We start from the raw sequence: 15,538 nt of genomic DNA, 5'->3' as shown, positions 1-15,538 counted from the left end.
AAATTATTTTTTAGAATTTTGTTCTATAAAGTGATACATTATATTATTCTGTTTTAAGACTATGTTTACATTATTGGCATAAGCCCTCATCCAGAGCCTCTTACATTTATCCTGTTTATACTACTAAGCAGCAAAGAGCCTTGCTCAAGGGCCTAAGAGTGGCAGTTTGGTGCCACTGGGATTTGAACTCATGACCTACAGAGCCAAAGACCAATGCCTTAACCCCTATGCTACCACCTCCCTCAAAGTAACCTGCCCACATAATCGAGAAAGATCTACCAAGAAAAAGTAAAAAAGAAAGAGATTAGTCTGGTGGGAGTCCAGCAGGAAAGAAGGAATGAATGTCTGAAGGAGTTTGTTCAGAAGGTTACCTGGATTAAACAGCACTATGGCTCGTAGGCAGCCCAGCTCTGTTTTATCCATCTGCATGTCCCTCATCTTTGACACCAACTCTGTGAGCACTCTGTGGAAAAAAAATAAAATAAGGGGACACATTGTTTAAAACCAAATTTCTCATGATAGCAGTGTGCTCTTGAATCCTTGATTCTGATTGGTCAGATGATATTTTTTTTATATAAGTATCTCTGTCAGTAGTTCTGGCTCTTTTTCAAATCACATGTACGAGGTGGTATCAAAATGTTTCGAGACTCGCTCTGTTAACAAAAAAGTTCTTTATTGATCTACATTTGCACACTATCGTCTTCAATGGAACCTCCTGCAACTTCTCGAACGTGTCCCGAAAGTCTTCTTTTCAAAGCGTGTCAAGCACCTTCTGCGATTCACGCCGGATCTCCACAACGGGGTCAAAACAGCGACCTTTGAGCCGGATCTCCATCTTGGGGATGAGGGCGAAGTCCCCAGGAGCCGAATGTGGTGAGTAGGGTGGGTGAGGAAATGAGATCGTGCGGATTGTTCTCCGACGATCATCATGCACAAGTTGCCGAACAGTTTCGACATTTTCTGGGGTTGAGCTCGTCGAAGATCTCCCGCCGTCTTCCAGTGATGTTCTTCTGCTTATGAAGTGCACTTTCCACTCAAAACAACTCGAACGACTCGGTATGTCAAACGGACGTCGTGTCAAACGTCTCTGTGGCAGATTTGACCGGTTCCATGCAGAATTTCACATTTGCTCTTCGTTCTAATTTGAAATCGCCGACGTGGTCAGAATAGCACCAGTTATCACCATTAGTCTCGAAACTTTTTGATACCACCTGAAAGAAGAACTCATTCAGGAATTTGTATCTTAGATGCTCTACAGATTAACAAAAGGCAACATGTTTATTGTATTATCGCTTTATAAAACCTATATATAATAAATTCAATATAAAGGCCAGCAAGATGGTGTACTATTAATAGAATATATCTGGAATAAGGCCCAATGTTCACTCCCAAGTGCTTTATCCCCTCCAAAAAAAAAGGAGAAATGTCTCGTCCCTTGATTTAAAAACGTTCCTCCTCTGTGCGATCGTTCTTGTGAACAACATGAGAAGGTCAGTCCAGGCATTTCTGGTGCACAGCCCACCGGCCCGGTGCGTCAGCTGCCCTGCTGCTTCAACTTTCAGCACAAATGACATGCGAATGGATTTCCTTGTGCACTTTCAGTCTGCGCAGCTCATTATTTCTGCATGACCTGTGCCAACCTGCGTATGTGAATCTTTAATGAAGGCTGATGTTAATCAATAAAAAGAGCTCCTGCTTTTTGCCCTTCTCTCTCAGAAGTCTTGTGCCGAAAATGCCAAGGTCCCTTTCTCCAGCTCTTGCGTTAAAAACAGAGTATCAATTTGTCAGCGAGCAACCGACTGACCAAAAGTGCATGCGCATAAACGTATTGTGAAATATTTACTCGTTTTTCTGTGTATTTTTAAAGATCATTTAGAGATGATCTAAAAACAAAAAAAATGCGTGCATGGCGTCTGACCTGTCGAATATGGCTCCCACTCCGGCACTGTGGGCGCTGTTTCTGTGCACGTGGAGCCCGGTGGCCAGCAGAATGCCATCTTTTACAGCTATTGAGCGATGCGAGAACGATGCAATCAGCAGCTCATTCCAGCCTGGAGGGAAAATAATGATATGGCAAAAGATATGAAGGCAAATCGCCAGTAATTTCAAGGAAATGTAAAATCTGTGCACCATTACATTTACTACAAAACCCTGCGACTCTGACTTTTCAACGTTTGGAAAACCCGAGGAAAAAACCCGAGGATCAGGTCGGAATTTTTTGTCGCAAAGTTGGGAAGGTCTAATTAAGGTCTTCCGCGATGCACCACCACAGAGCGCCAGATCATTTCTGCCTGTGGCCATCAAACTGCTGAATATAACAGCTGGTCCGTCATATAGATTTGGCGAGATAGATATAGTTTTAGATTTTTCATGCCACACCTATTTAATGTTAATATCTTGGGCAATTATGTGCAATCATTTTAGTGTAATAATAATAATAATAATAATAATAACTACATGTGAATAAGGGGGGCGCTATATCGGTATGAACGTGTATTATGTTGTGTCATGGTATGGCTATGCATTTATACTGTTTTGTTCAGTCTGTCTGTCTGTCTGTCTGTCTGTCTGTCTGTCTGTCTGTCTATCTATCTATCTATCTATCTATCTATCTATCTATCTATCTATCTATCTATCTATCTAATGTCCTAATATTTTTTGCCATTTAGTGTATTTACGAGAGAAGGTGTGTTCAGGTGTGTTCAGGTGTGTATGGTGTATACACCACTTGCCTGCTCGTAGCAGGATGACCTGATCGTCCAGGGGCAGCTCTGAGAAGTGTGGGATCCTCTTGGCCCACTCCACCAGGGTGAAGAGCTGCTTGTCTGCTGCTTGGCAAATATTAGTGACCGGATCATTGGGCTGTAGAGAGACAAAGGAATGAATGAATAAACATCTGGTGGTGGTAATAATAGTAATAAATGAAATTTTTCCGTAGAGATCTGACAGATGCTGACAGATGTCTCCCAGACTCAAAACCTAGGCTGCGTTGTTCATCATTAATGGGGACAGACAGTGGGATTGGGCTTGTGGGAAAACTGTTTTTTTTTTCTTTCTGACAGCTCTTTATATTTGTATGAGTGTATATTTGTGAAGCCAATGAGTAATCCCCTCCATTCAGGAAGGCAAAAACAACAATGTGTTAGCCGGAGTCGCTCAGGAAATACCTGCAGAGAGGCAGTGTTAAGAAATCCACTGCGTCCAAGCAAGCATTTCCTGCAGGAAGTTCAGACGGACAGAAAGGCGCTCGAAACATTCTCCCTAGAAGGGTTCTAATAGGAGCGAAAGCAGGAAACGCTTCACTCAGCGTAGACAATCTATTAACAGTGAATTTACTGAGAACATCAACACAAAGGTGTCGACATCGCTAACAAGTAGAAGATCACAGTGACTAAACACACACAAAAACCCCCTGCAAAAACATAATAATGGCCCCCAAATACCTGTTTTTGTCTGTCTCATGGGCCACAAATGAGTCCTATGATAAACCGTCCTGGAAAATTCACTTGAGGTGCTGGATGACATTTAGAAAAAAAGGAGACACAAGGCTTTTTCTGTAAAGGTTGAAAATGAGAGCGAGTGAGACAGAGAGAACGGAGGAGTGGAAAAGCAGCACGAGTAGCACTCGTTTGAAACGACGTTGAGCGAACAGAGTGCCTTTGTGTCGAAAGTGGCCGCACCACAAATAAGATTCAAGAGGACATTTGAATCAATATAAGGGTGTCTTACCAGCTAAAAAAGACTCAAGAAAATCAATCCCTTAAATATCAAGAGCATTTTTTAGTAAAACTGGACCATAATTCAAAATATTATATTGTGTGGCATAAAAATTGAATTCTGTATCTTCTACAGAATGAAGGTGACGTGGCTAATCTTTCCGATGACTAGCGTGATGATTATTTCAATGTGCAATTTGGTTTTATTTGCAAAACATTAAAGAAGACTGGAGTTTGCATAGTGAGTCATCTGTCAAACACATTAATGTCAAGTCAAGTTTATTGCTATAACGCTTTTTACAACAGACATTGTCTCAAAGCAGCTTTACAGAATTTAACAGTTAAGGTGAACGATGTGTATTTATCCCTGATATACAGCTGTGGCGACTGTGGCGAGGAAAAACTCCCTTAGATGTTACGAGAAAGAAACTTTGAGAGGAACCAGACCAGGGTGATATCAAGAGTGTGATTATACATATACATTTACATATGAAAGATACAGAACGACTGTGTTTTAATTCACAAATATGACAATTATAGTTATGGGATCATTTAGGATTATTAATCATATATACTATGGGATTTATCCATCCATCCATCCATCCATCCATCCATCCATCCATAGAATTGGATAAATATACTGTTTGGCAAAACTTTGACTGGATGTTAAAAAATGGATTGCAGAAAACTCTGTCTCTGTTGTGCATTAAATCACCAGTAAATCTGCCTTCAAAGTATAAATTATTTAGAGTATTTGGTAATAAGTGGCAGCTTGGTGGTGCTGGGATTAGAACCCATGACCATCTGATCAGAACTCGGACCTCTTATCCTCTTACTCGTAATCTTACACTCCAGTGCTCATCTTAGTTCTCTCTCCCCAGTGTTCTGTATTGTTTAAAGACCATTATCACACTCTTGATGTCACCCAAATGAGGATGGGTTCCTCTTTTGAGTCTGGTTCCTTTCAAGGTTTCTTCCTCATAACATCTAAGGGAGTTTTTCTTTGCTATAGTCACCATGGCTGATCATCAGGGATAAATACACACCGTTCACCTTAACTGTTAAATTCTGTAAAAAAAACGCTATAGAATTAAACTTGACTTATCAACTGAACTACCTTTTGCATTCAACTTTATTGTGCCGTGTCCTCAACTTTATTCGAGAATTCTTATTTGAAATAAATAGCCGCAAATCCTTCTCACTGCAAGCAGTGCACGTATCGTAAGATCACATCGGAAGATTTTTTCTCAACACATCAGTCCCAAGTTCCACAAAACGCCAAATCACCTAAAACTGTAGAAAAACCTCTATAAACAGCTTCAAAGCTTCAACAAAACTGTTCAACTCAGATGTTTCAGCTCTGTAAAAACAATAGAAAAAGCCCACTCAAGGCAGACCGTCTCAGTTCAGCAAGTAATTTAAAATCTGCATGGCTATTTGCAGTAAACCCAGTTTTAATATACGCTCATCTATCACTCGTCACAAATAGCTGGTCAGACTTGCCGCAAAATAAATAAACTTTGCGAATAATGCACATATCGTAAGCCTTCAAGTTCTGCAAAACTGTCGAAAAACCTCTATAAACAGACGGATGCTCTGGATCTCTTTTAGCACTCAAGCCTGCAGACGGGCTTTAGGCCAAAGCTCATGTCGATATTCTCCTCATGATTTCATCTTCAAACCCTTCATAAAAAATAGTTTTGAAGGCTGCACATCAACCATAAGATACCAAAGATTCCTAACTGTCAGACAATTTCTTCACAAACTCCTGAACGAAGAAACACAGCAGATCATCAGGTCAAGGTTACACACACCTCTGGTCAAGTTTTTATTTTTCACCCGTATTTTTTTATAAAACGAATAGAAGAGCAGTAGCAGAAGAGAAGCTCCATGAAGAAGAGAGATTCCACAGTTGCAGTTAAACATGGCCATGCTTATGAATGATGCATGGCTCTGTGAGCAGTGTTTACCCTGACCCTGTTTCTCTCACTTTCTCTCACATAGCAGATGGGCATTTTTAAAGACAACACACTGGCCTGAATTGTTTGTCTCCAATGTACAAAATGGTTTTACTATTTACATTTTCTGGTATCAGTAATTCACTATTTATTTTTTGGATCTTTTTACTTGCACTCTACATTTTTTACACAAATATCTGCAATTTCTACTTCTTACATTTTTAAACCAGACTGTTACTTTAATTTTAATCTATTTAGTGACATGATCGATATTTCTTCTTCTCACTGCGCAACTTTTTCAGCCAATCAACTTATTTCTTATCATTGCGCAGCTTTTTCAATCTTCCACTGGTGTATCAGTTCCTGGCTCTCACACACCACAGATGTAGGCTAGTTTACTAAGCTAACAACGAGCGACACAGAAGGCAACAAGAAGTCTGGGGTTAACGTGGATGAGACAGAGGGAGTCAGTGATGTAAACATGACTGAGAACAGACATTCCTGATCACCTGATCATCATCATCTTTTCTCTGCTCGTGTTCTATATGGTGGATGTTCAGCCTGGATACATTCATTAGGTAACAAAAATAGAAATTCATTTAAGTAATATATTAATATGATGTGAGGTTCAGTTACCAGCGTGACACTAAAACAGGTAGTAATAATGAGTACTTTTTACTTAAGTACATGTCAGAGCCCAAACCCTTAAAGATACTTTAACTTGAGAGAAAAAGTGTAGTCAGAACTTCAGCTTTTACCAGAGAATTTTAAAACATGAGTATCTGCACTTCCACTCTGTATCAATTACAGTTTACATTTTAACACGAAATTGTTAAAATCTGTAATAAGTCTTTCTAAACCTAAAATAGATTCGTATTTATATTAATTGAATAATATTAGAGCAAGTTTCGAAAAAAGAAAGTCCTTTTTGTCTGGTACAGGAAACGCAATATATACACTATATGGACAAAAAGTCTGGTCAATATTTGCTGTTATAATAACCTTTGCTCTTCTGAGAAGATGTTCCTCTAGATTTTGCTTGTGGAGATGTGTGCTCATTCACAACGGATAGGGTTAAGTGAGGAGTCCTGAGGTGCAGAAAGCGTTGCAATTCATCCCAAACAACAAAGCTCTGTAGGAGGCCACTCAAGATCTTCTACTCTAACCCATGTAATCTACGGTTTGTGCACAGAGACATTGTACTGCTGAAACAGGTTTGAGTTTCCAATGAAACGCTACCACATCCAAAGGTCTTGTACGATTGTGTGTCTTTTTCTTTGTTTGGGGAAAAGCCACATTTGGCTGGAAAAGTCAGTTGCCCCAATACTTTTGCCTCTGTATTGTTGTTAATTATCTTGGATTTGCTTATTGCTTGGAGCAGACTTATTATTTATATTTATATTATTCATAGTAGACCTATTAGTGTAGTCAATTCTTGAGGTCAGAACAGTACAGGAGGTCATTCTGTAGAACCTCCACTGTAATCCATACAAAGCATATCTTCATGCATCTGGCAGGAGGTTTTATCATGCTGGAACATTTTTTGGGTCTCCTAGTTCAAGTGAAGAGAAAATGGTATAAGGCTATCAAAAAAACACATATGGCTGGAAAAGTTAGGCGTCCCAATACTTTTGTGCATACAGTAACTCTCTCAACCAGGAATAAAGCAAAGATTTTCTTACCAAATTTGAGAAGTGTGAACCTGTGCAAATTTAGATGATTTAGAAAAAACAACAAGTAGATTCTTTTCACTTTTTACGCATTTTAATTGATACTACATGGAAATGATGTTTGTAGCACAGTGGGTCACAGTATATATTTACTTCTGTGTAAATTTCTTTTTCACGATATATCATTTTGGTATATGGTCCCACCCCTTTCATCCACAAAGCCTCAGTGTTCTCATTTTAGCTTGTGAGCAGATCGAGGTTAAGGGTGAAGTGAAAATAGCCGATAGTCGTTTTACCGCAGTCCAAGAGCGGCTACGATGCAGCTGACCACATGATTAGTTTATGAGAATCTGGCAAAAGCTGCTCACAAGCTAAAAAGATTCGAGCAGTCACCTCATGATTGTGACCAAATAACTGATTTTCTCCCTCGACGAATCGAAACTGTTTTGTGTGCATTATTCATGGCCGATCCACGAAGCCTGCATCTTATAGAACTGCCTCGCTTGCATATCGTTTTTATGAAATTTTCATGAAAGAGAGGAGAGCACAGCGCAGTACATGTTAATGTTTCATAGTCTGCTTAGAACCCAATTACAGCTGTGTGACGACGGGAAGAAAAAGAGTGTGGATAAGCAGATGAGAAGGTTGGGGCATTGTGTGTTAGATGTGCATGGGAATTCAGCCAAAGTAGCACTCGAGGGGTTTGATGACACTGAACAAGCAGTGTGTATTTATCTGAATTTGGGCAGTATTCAGCACATGGAATTAATAACAGTTAGCAATTGAAATCACACATTTTGGCATTGCTAAAAAAATCTTTTTTTAAACACAAATATCTGAGGAGGCAGAAACATACTAGAAAAATGATCAATTAAATATAATAAAAAAAATATATATATTAAAACATAATTTTAAAATGTTTATCCATTAAAGTGGGATGTAAGTATCGCGTACAATTGCCATGTCAATTGCATGTACAGTGTTACCTCTGAATACGAATGCCCCCAGATACGTATAATTCAGAATACGAATCGAAATTCGTAAAAACTTCGTATAGTTTTACGCATAAAAATTTAGAATACGAATCATCCGAATCTCGCAAGCTAAAATTCGAAAGGACGATGGTCCTTCCGTACCGCCTCCCACGCCTCTCAACCGTCTTCAATTTATAGTGAGAGAAAAACAGAAAAATAAGTGATAGTGATTCGGGTGACGTCTCCATCATGCCAGCATTCACTCTTCTCAAAGGTAAAGTACCCGGTAAAGACAATGTTTTCTCTTTTAGATGTTAAGGCACCTTTATTAAATGCTAAATACTAAATAATATTGGTGCATATTAGTTGTATTTTTATTTTTATATAAAAAAAATAGTAGATGTGCTATACTTTTATTATTTAGAAAGTGACTAATCATTTGTGACCAATATTTCATCTGTTGATCGATTTCTTTTCACTAAACTGTTTCTCGAGCGTGTTCTCGTAACACTGCTGCTGCTACGTGAATATGACGCATCGCAACACTGTCGAAACCGAGGCGTGTCCTGAGATTAACATGGCAGAGGTAGAGCTGTATCTTCATGGAGACATGACAGAAAAATAACGTCTGTTTTTATCGAATCTTAAAAATCAGAAGGCACTTAAGTAAATTGATGCTTTGCTGTCTGTCTGAACCAAAGAAATAAAAGTAAACTATCTGCACCATATGTATCGTTGGCTATGCATCAAGATGTGAATCGCATCAGCCTTAGCTATGGCACAAGGGGCCTGATCAAACTACCCTTGGAAGAAGAGAACACACCGAAGCCCCGTCCTTGCCCAAATGGAGGCATGTTACTAAGGCCTGTTTAATGCCTAATCTAGGTCAACATGAGCTAAACCCAGTTCATTCAGCTCGGCCCACACTCCAGCAGTTAGGTGGACGAAGCCTTGTGATTAATTAGTGCATGGGACATCGGCTTCTAAAAGAGTGCACAAAGCAGGACGAAACCAAACAAGCGAGGGATCGGGGGAAAAGAAAACGAGTGAGCGTTTCATTTGACGCTACCTGTCATGCGCATGGTTACCACATGGGAACAGACGTCCCAGCTCACATGAGCTCTGTCGCGCTTCATTGTTTATCTTACATTTTTCCGATTTCACAAGCCATCATCCCTAGCAGAGATAAACAAATCTGTTGCGTAAGGGAGCCAAATATGCCTCGGTATCGAAGCTCTATTTCTAGTGAGAGACTGTCTACAGCAACGAGACTGTGATGGAGTGCTTTCTACTGTCAGCTTCCCCAGGGGCACTTCTCCTCCCTCTATCTCCCCAATGTCACCCGCTACTGCACATGCATTCTCATACTCCGAAAATAAACCCCATTTACTCGCATAACCACTGCCTTCACTTTCAGGACAATCCCAAAAGAAGCTCCCAGACTCTCTCTCTCTCTCTCACACATGCCTTTTTCACTAAGCTCAGCTGTCTGCCTTGTCTCCTAAAAAATATTTCCAGTATAGAGTTTTTTTGTGTGTGTATATCTGTGTGGAAAAAAGGCAAAGAGACGTTTCTCTATAACTCAAAACACATCACGATCGATTTTGAGCCAAAGATCTTCAACATGGTGGCTCATGGTGTCTAGACAACGGCTCTAATGAACCTCCCACATCCAAGTCTTTTTTGTCATCGTTAAGAAATAAAACGCCTCAGGATGTGCTGTTGTGGATTTATAATCAACAAAAGGATGTTGTGATGTGGCCTGTTCCTGAAGCAAAGTTACCAGCTAAATGTTGATTATTTTCCCAAACAGCACGTTTCCAGGTGTTTTTATTTTACACATTTGCACACTGGCATACGTTGAATTTTCAAACATTTGTAGTTACATCATTTTTGTTTAAATGTCTAAAAAAAAGAAAGTTTTTGTTCCCTGGAAGCCAAAGATAATTCAGCTTTTTCTTGTGCCTGAGAAACCGGAAAATAAAAAAGCCTACCAGTGGCAGAAAAAATAAATATCCAAAAACATGATCCAAAGAATATCCCCAGAATAAAAAAAAAACAACAGAAAAATAACAATCATTTGACTAACATTTTCTAATGTTTCAACATAAATATTAACAGACATTATTTGTTACTATAGAAACAATAACACTTTTTTTTAGAAATGCCTCAATATAAACTGGTGATTTGGACAAAAATTTAAAAATGTACTAAAAATGTAATAGAACACCTGCTTCTCCAACCACATGTGGTTCTTCCCCAAACTGTTCGTGTTCACTTGAACTCTGAGAGACACCCAAACCTTTTCCAGCATGGCAATGCCCCTGTGCACAAAGCCAGCTCCATGAATATTTACCTGGGTTGGTGTAGAAGATCTTGAGTGGCCTCCTATAGAGCTCAACCCCACTGAATACCTTTGGGATAAATTAAAACAACACCTCAGGCCTCTTTACCTCACCTACATCAGTACATCTTCCCGAAAGAGTTGGGGGGTTGTTATTACAGCAAATGGAGACTAAATGTGGAATGGGATGATCAAAAAGTGCATGCAATTCTTCTGGTGTCCACAAACGTTTGTCTGTATAATGTAATTGGCACCACTGTCACATTTGCTGTTATTGAAAACGAACCAACTCGATCCGACCTTTCAGAATGGAGAATTTAAGATATATGTACACGTTAATACATTAATCCTCACGCAGCCACATAAGTCCAGTGTGCGGCTCTTTTTAACGTCACGCGGCAGCTGTTCGGAAATTGAGGAACGAATCAAACAGAAGCTAATCGGCTCCCTGTACAGCTCAGGTAACAAGTTCCTCTGGAGGCAATGCAGATATCCAGTATTACTCGATCTACACAAACAAACGAACAATAAATTCTAGCGACAGGTGTATGATGCCAGATCGGTGATTTACACTGCAGTTACTTGAGAACACTTCGACCACACTATCAAGTATGACATACAAATCAACAGGATAAACTCAATTCCTCAAGCAGACAAAAAAGTTAAAGCCATAACCAGCACTTTATCGATTGATCTAAACCAATAGACGGGAAGACGAGATCCACCATATCCGAGTGTTTTTTTTAGGCAAGTGGCGCCTTAAAAAACCTCATGCTGGACGCTAAAACATCTGGCCTGCTCACTATCCCTATTTGTCGTCTGTGGGATAAAGATAGTTTCGCTCAGAACCTCCAAAAAACCCCGTGATTCACGACCACAACTAATCCGTTTTTGAAACCGTCTCCTATTGAAATCTTGGAAAACACTAAAAAACAATTATTGCAGCCTCAATTCGAAGAGATGTTGCTCAATGAGGATGAAGATCAAATAAATCGACCCTTTAAAATAAAAATATTACGTCTTTATTCTCGTATTAATACTTAAATCTCATAATTTGTTCGATTTCTATTTTCATTTATTTTTACGTGCCACAACACGCCATCATAGTATTTCGTAACGGCATCAGACAACAAAAAAGAGAACATGTTTATCCTCGTTAAGAAATAAAATCCAGATCCTCTAAACATGCAAATAAAAAAACCCTTTAAGCATTTAGACTTTTTTATTTTCCTGCATATATTATTCCCTGTTGGTCTAGTGGTTAGGATTCAGCACCGCCGTGGCCCGGGTTCGATTCCCGGTCAGGGAACCGAACCCAGCCATTAGGGTTTCACAAGCCAGTGCTCTCTTAGTGCCGGTCCCAAGCCCGGATAAATGGGGAGGGTTGCGTTAGAAGCATCCAGCGTAAAAACATGTGCCAAATTGAACATGTGGATCATAAATACGGATGATCCGCTGTGGCGACCCCTAATGGGAGAAGCCGAAAGAAAGTTTATTTTCCTGCATATATTATGTAAAAAAAAACTTGCCAGTCACTAAAGCATGTCTATCTTAAAATAATACTTTAATAAATTCCTTTAAAATTATAAGGCTTTAATCACTTTTAGCCAACTTTAGGGTGGCCTTAGATGAGGATTGTATATAGGATGCCACTTTGGGGCTCTTAGGCAGGTGAGGGCCTTGAGGAAGCAGTTGTATAAATGAGACTAACAACTAAGTACAAATAAGGGAATCTGCCAAAAGACCATAAATCTAAAACTTGCTTACTCACCGAATTGGACGGCACGCCCAGGTTGGTCTCGATGTATGTCTCGGTCTTGGGCTCAACAGCCAGTTCGGCCTCTAGGATCTTCTCCACAGGCATGTCCTCATTGGCGCTGCTGCTCGACTCCACCTCATTCTCATTCCGATCCTTGGCTCGCTGTCGCTCCTCCTGAACGGCTGTATGCAAAAAAACTGGGTCCATTCAATATTGCTGATTATACTTTTAATATTAGTATCCAAAAAAATACAAAAGCGCTTGCGGTATAATGTAAAATTCTGCAAAGTCTTGTGGCACATTTTTTTGACACTATCACTATATAAATAAGTTACAGTAATTTAACATCATTAATAACTTGAACATGCAAGAGGATTTCTACTGCTCTACAAAACTATCTGAAGTATTCACCATTAGGAAAAAATGTTTCTTTCAGGTTCTGCACCTTTTAGAATTTTATTTCTGTTTGTTTTTAAGTTCTCAGGTATCTCCCATATTGCCATAGCAAGGATAAAATGGCTAATTTGTAGATGTTGGCAATAACTTCAGCAAATCACAGACCCCCTGGCTTTGCTTCACCAGCCATAGGAAGCCATTGTGGTCCTTAGCTTCCGATTCACACTTCCATAGATGAGTCAGGAACAGACTGACAGAATCAGGAACAGTGTTGGACTCAGTTTAGATTCAGTGTTTAGTTGAATGGATCGGGTGTTTCATGAGCTCGAGTAGAGTAAAAGAAAGTGGTTAGAGTGTTGAGCAGACTCTCGGTCTAACTGTGGCCAAGGCAGAACTAACCGCACATCAGACCTCAAACGGTTCCCGGAACGTCTTTCTGTTATTCTTTATCTGCATATGTACTCCGTTCATCCAAAATACCCTTTTTTCTGATATGGCCTCCATTCAGCACATATGTGAAAACCCACACATGCCACACACATTCGAGGTTTTCTTTCATCCCGTGCTATTTCCTTGCCGCTGAAGTAGTGGCTTCTTAAAGGGGCCCTCGGGGCAGGGGAAATAAGGGGGCCCCACTTTACAGAAACTGCTGTCTGCTTTTGGAGGTCAGCCCAAGGGTAGAATACTTCTCGTGGAGTCAGCGAGAGGTGAGGCGGCCGAAATCACGTTAACTTTATTTCCTTCGGAGAAGGAGGAGAGCATAAATTCATTTAATCCTGTTTTCCTGCAGTTTCGCTTAGCCCTTTTCGGGTTGGCACAGGCCTGCTCGTCCTCTGCCTCGGGCTGCAGCGGCTTGGGCTTATGGGCTGGTCGAGAAAAACCAAATGGGAGAAGTGGTGCAACCGGGTCACAGAGGGCCCACTGTGCATATGCATTTCGAAAGTGTATTGCCCGAGTGGTCTATTTGGTACACAGTGGGTACTAAGTGGGTGCTAACGTGCAGCAGGTTTAAGTATTTCATTAGCAACAACTGCGAGCTTTCAGCTATCTGTGTAATCGATACGTTACTGATCTGACCTGTCAGTCACGTTCAAGGAATTCTAAAGCTGGACGCACCTAGGCGCCTCACATACCCTTATCCTCTACTAGAAAAATCAGCGTGCTCTAAAATTTATAGAATAGGTTTTTCTAGATGTCCACACTAGAAGACCAGTTAAAGAAATCCATCACCGGGAAAAACAATCTAAACCAATCTATTTTGTCGGCGGGGTACTTGTTTAAATAAAGCTATGATATATTAGCTTCATTGTCTGAACCGGAGAAGATCTCTTTGGATTAGAACATGATACTTTCCTGTCAAGAGGCATTACCAAAAAGGAACAAGTAAAGCTTTTGGAAGTAAACCCAACTCTTCCATCTCGTCCTCTTGGGAAAGAGTGTGACTAACATACTAAAAGTGCTAATGTCCTCTCACAAAGGGGTAAACACGTTTGCTCCCGGGTTGTCTCCTCTCATGCTTTGGGATCTGATTTTGGAAAGGCGAGAGAATAAAGGCTGGTTCATGCTTTATCTGGAGAGTGTTCATTAGCAGAAGGATGATCCTGAGATCTCATCCTATTACACAATGTCCCATTGCTCCAGTCCATTTTGACCCCTTTATTTCCGTTTTATATCCCATCCCTCAGTTTAACAGGACCACTTTGTAATTTTTTTTAAATGTCCCTTGCCAAGTGTTTCAGTGTCAAAGAGAGGGAGTCTGTGATCTGCAATATCACATTAGAATGAACTTAAGCTCACGTGTACATATTTCTATCCCTTAACTGAGTATGACCACAAACAATAACAAAGCTGTTCCTCCACCAAAATGCATTGATTAACATGAGCAACTTTCTTAGTAACTTTTTCCTAAAATTCGTTCCACTACTACATCCATGTGGCTAATTTCAGACACTGATACAGGAGGAATATTTAGAAGGGGGTGAATACAATGGGCAGATCTAGATATGGATCTATATAGAGCGCCAAATATCCAGATTTGGGATGGCATTTGTATCTATACTTTTATTATTTAGAAAGTGACCAATAATATATGACCAATATTTTATATGTAGATTAATTTCTCCTCAGTAAACTGTTTCTAGAGCGCGTTCTCCCAGCACCGATGCTCTTAAGTAAACATGAAGTATCACAACACTACGGAGACCAAGGCATGTCCTGAGAGTCAACTAGAATACAGATTAACATGGCAGAGGTAGAGTTGCATCTTCATTGAGAAAATTATGGGGTTTGATGCCTGTGCGAATAAAAGTGAACTATCTGTCTCACATTGAATTGCATAGCATCAAATCTTTCTCTACCATTGCATCAAATTGCATTAAATCGCATTGTGTTGGATTGAACTGAAATTGGATCGCACTGCGTAGTAATAGAGGTGAATTGTATCTCATTGCAACCTGCTTCACACACCTGCTTCGTGTGTCGTTTCGATCGCCCCCGGCAACCTTCAGAGTCCACTATGGATGCTTATCACAGTAACACAAACAGCCTGTATAGTCTTGCTCACATATCACAGTTGCTGAATTAGAAGGCCGAGTGTCTATCGACGCACTAATTAAGAGTCTGATCTCGTCAAAGTCCAAGGGCATTGAATGTTTAATCACTGCCAGACAGCGTTTGAACAGCTAGCATTTGAACGGCACTCACTACCCAAAATATCTCACT

General features: G+C 40.1%; 1 protein-coding gene across 4 annotated transcripts in view; it reads right to left on the bottom strand.

Annotated features, from left to right (window-relative positions):
- rxraa (retinoid X receptor, alpha a) overlaps positions 1-15,538 on the bottom strand; it is a 104,749-nt gene that overhangs the window by 7,505 nt on the left and 81,706 nt on the right. For 2 of the 4 annotated variants that reach the window (XM_046867365.1, XM_046867367.1), the window contains 4 exons: positions 12,434-12,618; positions 2,733-2,862; positions 1,919-2,051; positions 372-463 (listed from right to left, as the gene is read on the bottom strand). In XM_046867365.1, coding sequence (XP_046723321.1) covers positions 372-463; positions 1,919-2,051; positions 2,733-2,862; positions 12,434-12,618 — 540 coding nt within the window. The remainder of the gene's footprint in view (positions 1-371; positions 464-1,918; positions 2,052-2,732; positions 2,863-12,433; positions 12,619-15,538) is intronic. The other 2 variants (XM_046867366.1, XM_046867368.1) reach the window with 1 other exon arrangement.

This window comes from Silurus meridionalis, chromosome 15 (genome assembly GCF_014805685.1).
Source record: "Silurus meridionalis isolate SWU-2019-XX chromosome 15, ASM1480568v1, whole genome shotgun sequence".
Classification (NCBI taxonomy): Eukaryota; Metazoa; Chordata; class Actinopteri; order Siluriformes; family Siluridae; genus Silurus; species Silurus meridionalis.
The sequence above is the reverse complement of the archived record's forward strand: the minus strand, read 5'-3'. Positions and strand labels throughout refer to the sequence as shown.